This window comes from Carya illinoinensis, chromosome 3 (assembly GCF_018687715.1).
Source record: "Carya illinoinensis cultivar Pawnee chromosome 3, C.illinoinensisPawnee_v1, whole genome shotgun sequence".
Taxonomy (NCBI): domain Eukaryota; kingdom Viridiplantae; phylum Streptophyta; class Magnoliopsida; order Fagales; family Juglandaceae; genus Carya; species Carya illinoinensis.
Genome location: NC_056754.1, coordinates 43,900,903 through 43,909,786, shown reverse-complemented (window position 1 = coordinate 43,909,786; position 8,884 = coordinate 43,900,903). Strand labels below are relative to the sequence as shown.

At 35.3% G+C, this 8,884-nt stretch overlaps 1 protein-coding gene across 1 annotated transcript; it reads left to right on the top strand.

The window, feature by feature from the left end:
• The first annotated feature begins 5,420 nt into the window (after positions 1-5,420).
• LOC122304318 (WD repeat-containing protein VIP3) lies at positions 5,421-8,669 on the top strand. The gene is made up of 2 exons (XM_043116512.1): positions 5,421-5,833; positions 7,888-8,669. Exons 1-2 carry the CDS (start codon positions 5,495-5,497, stop codon positions 8,512-8,514), a joined length of 966 nt encoding a protein of 321 aa, XP_042972446.1. The 5' UTR covers positions 5,421-5,494; the 3' UTR covers positions 8,515-8,669.
• The last annotated feature ends 215 nt before the right edge of the window (positions 8,670-8,884 follow it).

Below are 8,884 nucleotides of genomic sequence, written 5' to 3'. Positions count from 1 at the left end.
ATAAGAAAGCAAAGAAGGGGTAGGAAGGGTGTAATATCTATTAAACTTGATATGAGTAAGGCTTATGATAGGGTGGAGTGAAAGTTTATTGAAAAGATATTGATTAAATTGGAATTTGATTAAAAATGGGTAGCACTGATTTTATCATATATCCTACAAAATTCTTCTTAATGGTGTGCCTACGTAATCTCGTGTTGTGTGCTAAAGGATTATCGGCTCTTATTCAAAATGTTGAGAATAAAATGTTGATCAAATATGTGAAAGTGTGTAATAGCGCTCCAACAATGAGTCACTTATTTTTTGCTAATAACACTTTGTTATTTTGTCAAGCTATTATTGCCGAAAATTAAGCTATTATGCATTTGTTACATATTTATGAAAATGTATCTGGACAACAATTAAATCTGGAAAAACAAAATTATTAATTAGTACAAATGTTAGTGAGGATGTGGTTAACATTGTTAAGGATCATTAGAATGTGTAATCCATTCAACAATTTGAACGATATTTGAATTTACCATCTTTTGTTACGTGATTTAAATCTGTCACTTTTCTAGAATTAAAGTTAAGGCCTCATTTGGATACGCAGTTTAGATAAGATAAGATGAGATGAGATGTTTTGAATAATAATAAAATTGTTTTAGAAGAGATGAGATAAAATAGTTTAAGAAGAAGTGTATATTTGGATAATAAGATGAGGTAAGATAGTTTTGACTTTTTGAGATTGATGGTGGGTCCCACCTATGGTTAGAAATGATTCAATAATTATTGATTATATAATAATAAATGTATTAATAAAAAAGAAGATTGATGAGTAAATACAAAATAATGTATAAATTTTTGTACTGTATCCCAAAAAAATAATTCTCTTTTAATATATATTAGTCTAATTATGACCTATTTATTTTTCTAAGATATAGGAAATTTGAATTTTTTTTGTAATTATAAATTAGAATGTTATACAAATTATGACCTATTTATTTTTCTATACATAAGAAATTTGAAATTTTTTATTCTAATTATAAATTAGGATAATTATAATTATTGTAAGAGATAATTATATGTATTAAAGTGTTGTAGATTTTTTTTCCAAATTTATTAGTTTTGAAATTCCTAATAAAGTGTTGCCAAGAGCCTGGTTTTCTCAAAGAGAACTGCTAGGTACAGTCCTAAAGCGGGCAATGGATTGAATAGTAATTTACTCTTTACATTATGGCGAAACATAAAAAGGTCCCTAAGCTCAAATGATTATATCTAGCTTTCTTCCTTCTTTCTAGTTTGCCTTCCCTCCCTCCAGCAATTCGCCTCTTTTGGCCTGACTTATTATTCCATCTTTACTTTCAGGCTTCAACTGAGTTTTCGATATTGCGAGGGAGATTCAATTTTTTCAATAAAATGTACATTGAGTGAAGAGTTGAGCTTGTGTTTCGCAGCTCATCCAATACAATAGAGACCCTTCATAGGTGAACAACAGTTTAAATAAACTTTAAAAGATACAACTGTTTCAGGAAAACAATAAATTGGTAATCCAGAAAAAGATGGAGTCATTAATTTGTAAGATAGAATATTTATTTTCTTTCTTCATATTGAACTCACAAGATCAAAACCTATTTAGCAAACACACTTTTAAATAAATGAACAACCAATCGCAAGAAAACTGCCTCAAAACCTCATCATCTAAATATACCATCCGAACCACCAACCTTCAAAAACTAAGTGAAAATTGTTCAACCCGTCAATCAGAGAAAAAAAATTATCACCAAACAACAAAAGTTCCCGGAAAAAAGTCCAAGAAACCATAGTTGGAAATCAAAATGAGAAATTTTCATCTTCGTCTTTTGTCTCTACATTAACTAGCAATGAGTGAAGTAAGTTTGTATGGAAGGAAACTAAACTGCACAAGACAATGCATTGGAGAGAGAGAGAGAGAGAGAGAGAGAGAGATAGAACTAATTCGTGGTGCAGGGGAATTTGGGGAGGGAGAGGGATTGAGGGAGGGGATGTATCTGGGATGAAATGAGCCGCTTCATTAATTCATGTGCACCCAGACCTCAAACTAGAACTGCATTCAGAATTTTTCTTTCTCAAATGGGTTTGGGCGTTCATGTTTTCAAAATGAGAAGAAAAAAAACATACAAAAAGAGGACAGTAGCCTACATGAAGAGACATTGCTTTTTAATGTTTAGAATTACTTTTTACTATTTCAGTTGTCAAGTATTATGGCAGTTGTTGAAAACTTCAGAGATAGTTGAGATGAAATAAAGATACCCACGCTGAGTGTTTGGTTACGCAAAACCATTCTCCGTACAGTTTGAGTTGAGATGAAAATATCTCATCCTGGTATCCAAATTGGGCCTAAGAGTTTGGAATAAATTGTAAAATTGGAAAGAGAAACTCCTATCACAAGCTTTACCTATTTACACTATTAACTGTTTTCAATTGCCTAAGTCATTTTGTAAGAAGTTAGAGACCATGTTTACTGGATTTTGGTAGGGACAGCATGGATCTGAATATAAACTACATTGAGTTAGTTGGAAAAAAATGTATGATTCTAAATTGCATCGAGAATTGGGTTTTCGCAATCTAGAGATTTTTAATCTGTCTTTATTTGCTAAACATGGGTGGAGATTGTTAACTAACTATGATTCTTTGCTGCTTTAGGTTTTTAAGGCTAAGTACTTTCCACATACAACATTTTAAAGTCAAATATTCAGTGTAATCATTCCTATGTGTGGAGAATTATTTGTGCAACAAAGGATATTCTTATTAAGGTCTATATATAGAGAGTTGGGAGTTTACTTATCAAATATATATATATATATAGAGAGTTGGGAGTGGGGACAACATTAATGTTTGGCAAGACTGAGGGGTTTCAACAAGTTTAGAGTCTTTTGTTTCTCAACCTTCTCGATTATTGCCTTTGGATGTGATTGTTATTATGTTGTCTAATCTTATTTATAGATACTGGAATGAAGTTTTGATATATAAAAAATATATATATATATATCTCTTTCCTTCTTATCATGTGGCTAAGAAGATTGATCATATTCCATTACATTCTTGAAATGTTGATAAACTTGTTTAGAGTGGCAATAGAAATGATATGTATTTTGTAAAATCAGGGTATTATTTTACTATAGGGCTATTTAAAAATGGTGGGTAAATTGAAAGCTTACATTCACAAAAAAAAAAAGAAGGTAGTTTTGGTAGAAATTACGAAATTTGTATCTTCCTAACAAAGTGAAAAACATTGCTTAGGGGGTTTGTCATAACAACTTGCCAACTAAGATGAATTTGTTGATAATGGATGTTGTATATGATGGTTTGTGTGCTTACTATCATTTGTAGTTTGAAAATCTTATACATGTGTCGTGTTTGTGCTCCTATGTTAATCAAGTTTGGGCCTCTAGATGCAGTCAAATTTTACAGTTACTTTTTGTTGAAACTCGATTTGATATTTTGTTATAGAAGTTTATGTGCTTTTAGTTCCATCTTTTCTTACTATTGTTTAGGGAGTTTGGAAATATAGAAATCTTAGATTGTTAGAGAATGTTACTTGTACAATTTGTAAGTTGTTAATAATTGTCTTGAGTATATGCCAAATTTCAATTCTATTAAAAACTCTCAGTTGATTGTGAGAAAGGAAAATATACTTATGTTGGGCTGTGCATTTCTTCTGTAACTCCAACTTAGCCAACCACCCGCTTTGACTTTAAATCTGACAGAGTTGAAAAGTCAAAGGTCGAAGTCGGAGTTTGGACTTGGAGTTGGAGCCAATATCGGCTTTGAACTTTGAACTCCGATCTTATAAAAAAAATTCTCGACTGCCACTTTTACTTGGCACTTTTAATTCCAATGTTTGTCATGTCTCTTCCAACCTTTTATTTCTAACCTTTTATTTGTTTTCTTCCCATGTCTCTGCTATTTCTAATTCCAATGTCAAGAAAAGTATTCTTCACAAGCCACTTTTCACACTATTCGGATTCCCAATGTCTTACACTTAAAGAAAAATTCCTTTTTATTTGTTTCCTTTAGCCACTTTCTCTTTCTAAGTAACTAAGTTTCCTTTTATTCATTTAACTTCACACAACTCTCTCTCTCTCTCTCTCTCTCTCTCTCTCACACATAAGATTTTTGGCTTGGCATGAAAGAAAATGGAGAAAAGAGAAAAATACACACCTTTGTTGTTGGTCCCATATTGCTTTCAACACATCGCTGCGAACTATTGAGAGAAAAAGGCTCAGCACGTCTCCTCAAGTTAGCTGTATTTGGAAGATGAACCCAACTCAACTCATCTTAGATTAATCATTAATGGGACTAACTACTTTTCAACTTTCCATAAAAAAATTAAATTCATCTTAATTTACTTCATACATTTTCAACCTAAAAAAGTTAAATTCATTTCAATTGAATCTACAAAATACTACTATTTACAACTGAATTCAACTCATCTTAATATCCAAACGCAGCCAAGCCTCCACTACCCAAATTCCAAAATGGGCTCCGAAGTATTCTTCTCAGCATTGTATTAGGAGCACTCCTCATGTATGTTGACTACCACGTTTATTCACACACACACTCTCTCTCGATTTATCTCCTCCCGCCCACAAGATGCCATCACCAGAATAGTGCATCTCTTCCACTACACACTACCACGAGTCAACCACTCTAAGGATGCCCATGTTTGACGAGAGCTTCACCCACCAACTTCAACTCTGAAACATTGATTAGAGTCAGATTTCGGTTCTGATTAGAGTCAGAGCTCAATTTAGCCTCGAACTTTGATCGGAATCAGAGGTCAAAGTTTGGCTTTCAAACTCCGTTGGAATCGAAGCCCATCCCTATACTTATGTGGAAGTCTCCACCACATGGTCATGATGGAGCTTTATTTTGAAGCACAAACAAAGCTGGTATTGAGGTTATTTTACGGGATGCTATAGGTGAGTTTTGTTTGCTCTGAGTAGCAAAACACATTACTGTACAAGCAAACAACTTGAAATAAAATATTCAAGCTACTCAAAACACAAATGTTGGAAGTGTTCAAACTGAATTCAACCTACTCGAAACACAAGTGTTAAAGCTGTCTTCACTGCATACGGTTCATTGCTTTAACTTTAGTTGTTTTTTTTTTTAATTTTTATTATCTATTTCAAAATAGAAAAAAACTGAGATAAATACCAACCAATAAAAATAATGATACACGTATAAATTTTTTTATAATATAATATATAATAATATTTTAAATAGAGGATAGTTTTATAAAAATATGTTATTTTTATAAATTATTGTATAAAAAATGTCACAGAGTTGTGAAAATAATTGAACGCTTATTTTTTTCAATAAATAAACAAAATTAGAGAGATTACTCAGTTAAAAAATATATAAATAAAAATACAGAGGCACGTCCGCCGCACGTGAATAAGTAGACCAAAGACAAAAGGAAAGAGAAAGAACAGTGGGCTAGGGTTCGTTCGTTGCTGCTCGTACTGGCAAAATGAAGCTGGCAGGCCTGAAATCCGTCGAGAACGCCCACGATGAGTCGGTGTGGGCGGCTACGTGGGTCCCGGCCACCGATACCAGAGGTGCCCTTCTACTCACCGGGTCTCTGGACGAGACTGTGAAGCTCTGGAGGTCCGACGAACTGGTCCCGGAGCGCACCAACACGGGCCACTGCCTCGGCGTTGCGTCCGTGGCGGCTCACCCCTCTGGCCTCATCGCCGCCTCGGCCTCTCTCGACAGCTTTGTTCGGGTCTTCGATGTAGATACCAACGCTACCATTGCCACTCTCGAAGCTCCGCCATCTGAAGTCTGGCAATTGCGCTTCAATCCCCAGGTAATGGGACACACTATCCCTTTCTTTATCTTAAGAATAATCTCTATTTTTTCTTTTGGTTTATGAGAAGTGGTTGAACAGAAAAACAGCTAAAGTTTCAATTTATGCTTCTTTTTTTGCTCTGTTGAACCTAATTCAAGTTTGTGGGCTTGGTCCTGATATACCCGGAAATCGTTAGTGTTTCTGTGAAATCGAATTGTTCGTTATTTTTTCTTTCAAATCGTGTGTTGAGCTTCAAAAAAAAATTATCAAAAAAAAGTTATTAGTAGTTCTCTTTTGTATACTCCTGACCGCCAGTACTTGTTTTAATAAAATTTTATTTTACGTATAAAAAAATCCGCCTTTATTTTTCGTCTTAGTTTTTTGTGGGCGGGGTGTTGTATAAAAAGAGCTATCTGGTGGCTTATGAAAGTTGAAAGCTTAGTGACGCAGAGCGTCGGTCTTTTTATGTGTTTAAATTTGCTTGTAATCGGTCTCAGGCTAGGTTCATAGGAAAAATAGCGTATTTTAGTGCATTCGTATTTCCGAGCCTTGAATATGTTTTTCCTCTCTCTCTCTCTCTCTCTCTCTCTCTCTCTCTCTCTCTCTCTCCAAATAGCTTGTACATGAATTTCTTCTACTTGTTACAATGATGGCGTTTGGTTTTGATGTTTCATTCTCATTGGAATCGAGGAACTAAGTTTGAGTCAATTTATTACTTGCTATCTGACTGGTTTTTGTTGCTGTAGTTCATGAGATAGGCACTGTGGATCGACTTGGTTGATTGTTGTCGTGGTCTAATTTTTATCATATGTACGTACTAAATATAATGGCTTTTCAAATATCTATCTTGCATCTGCCAAGAGCTCGTAAGGAATTTCAGCTTTGCTTTTCAAACTTTAGAAACACAATTGCATATTGGGAGCCCTCCTCTCTCCATACCATTAGAATTTCAATCGGTGGCAATGCCATCTTCTATGCCAGCTTCTTGGAAATCCATTCTTGGCCTTGGCCCTCCACTATTGGCAAGTTAGAAGTTTAGAGTGACTTCAAAAGTTGGAATTGTTTGTCTTGTTCTGTAGTTGCACTTCTTGAGCTAAAATGGTACTTGTTTTGTGCTTAACATCTATTCGTTTATGTTGTGTCTGTAAGTTGTACTTTGTATAGAAGATGAACATATTCTATCTTAATATAAATATTTGTTTTCTAGTTTGTGTTTTGGTTTCCTTGAACAGAGGTTTTGTTGCTCCACATTATTAAAATTCTTGAGAAAACACATGCCATGCCTAGATATTCATAAAAAAAAAAAGAGAACACGGCTAAATAACTTTTATTTGAAAACTAGTATTTTCTTTTATGTGTATGAAAGTAACAAGGATACTAGAAGAATGGGTGTAGAGTCCAGCCCATTCACTCGAATAAGTTTTTGCACATAACAACACTCAAAGCTAGTTCTCATGCAATTATGCAAATCATCTATCACTTACACAGAGCTTAAGTTCCTTTTAATAGGCTGCTAATGTTAGTTCATTAGAAGACTTGAACATTGTGGGCTAGCTGTGCAATTGGAAATAGCAAAAAGAGAGAAGATAATGTGTTAATATTTAAAATTCAGGACTAGCTGGGAGAGAGAAAATCAGGGAACATGATGTTAAACAGCATGCATGCTGTTATGGTAGCTGAGTCGGGGGCATTGGGTAGCCATGAAACCACGTTGCCATTTTTTATTTTTTTGTCTGTTTAACAAATATGATTGGCTTCCTGTGCAGTTTGCACATACAACTTGTACGTTAGATATGCCATCTTGTATTTGCAAGATGATCCAAGTTTTACTTCTTTCATTTAAATAACTCTGTATGATAAAAGCAGCAACTCGGAAGCCATTCCGCCTTGTATTTACAAGATGAACCAAGTTTGTTTCTTTCCTTTACGTGACTTATGCTAAAATTTGAAACCGGGCTTTGCACTTTTTAATGAAATTTGTATTACTTATACATAAAAAAGGTGGAATCTGGGAAGTCCATCATGTTTTGAATATTTGTTGCCGACTTATGCTCACAGTAGCTACCTTTCAGGGTTCCACTCTAGCAGTTGCTGGTGGGGGTAGTGCATCAATCAAGCTTTGGGACACTGCGACGTGGGACTTGGTTGCCACTCTACCTATTCCTCGTCCAGAAGGTCCAAAGCCCTCTGACAAAAGTGGCAGCAAGAAGTTTGTCCTATCAGTTGCCTGGAGTCCTGATGGGAAGCGACTTGCTTGTGGCTCAATGGATGGCACTATCTCAATTTTTGATGTGGCTCGTGGAAAATTTTTACACCACCTTGAAGGACACTTCATGCCTGTGAGGTCTCTGGTGTACTCCCCCATTGAACCACGGCTACTCTTTTCGGCCTCGGATGATACACGTGTGCACATGTATGATGCTGAAGGAAAATCCCTGGTTGGAGTGATGTCAGGTCATGCAAGCTGGGTATTGAGTGTGGATGTAAGCCCAGACGGGGCAGCTATCGCCACCGGCTCTAGTGACACCACTGTGAGGCTTTGGGACCTTTCAATGAGGGCGGCTGTGCAGACAATGAGTAATCATACAGACCTGGTTTGGGGAGTGGCATTTCGACCGCCAGGAGCGAGCGGTGTTCGGGCTGGTCGGCTTGCTAGCGTGTCGGATGACAAGAGCATATCGCTTTATGACTATTCCTGAAGTAACTGGCATGTGGACATAAAAAAAATTGTGTTGTTATAACTTATGTTAACTAACTTTTTCATATTGATCCCATAAAATATTTGGTTTCTTCGTTTGATCTTCTGATTGACTATTGGTTTATTATATGAAATAGGCTATTCATCATCCTCTCTCATGATGTGTCGTCAAATGATTAGTAGGTAAATGAAATATCACAAGAGCGTGATGGATGGCATGTGACCCAATTCTTCAAATGGAAAACTTGAGTTTGACACATTCCCCACCCCTTTGTATAAAAAAATATTTAAAAAAAAAAAAAACCGCTTTATGAGATGATAGAAAGAATGTGATTAAAACAATGATACTCTAACTGATATGGTGCATATTC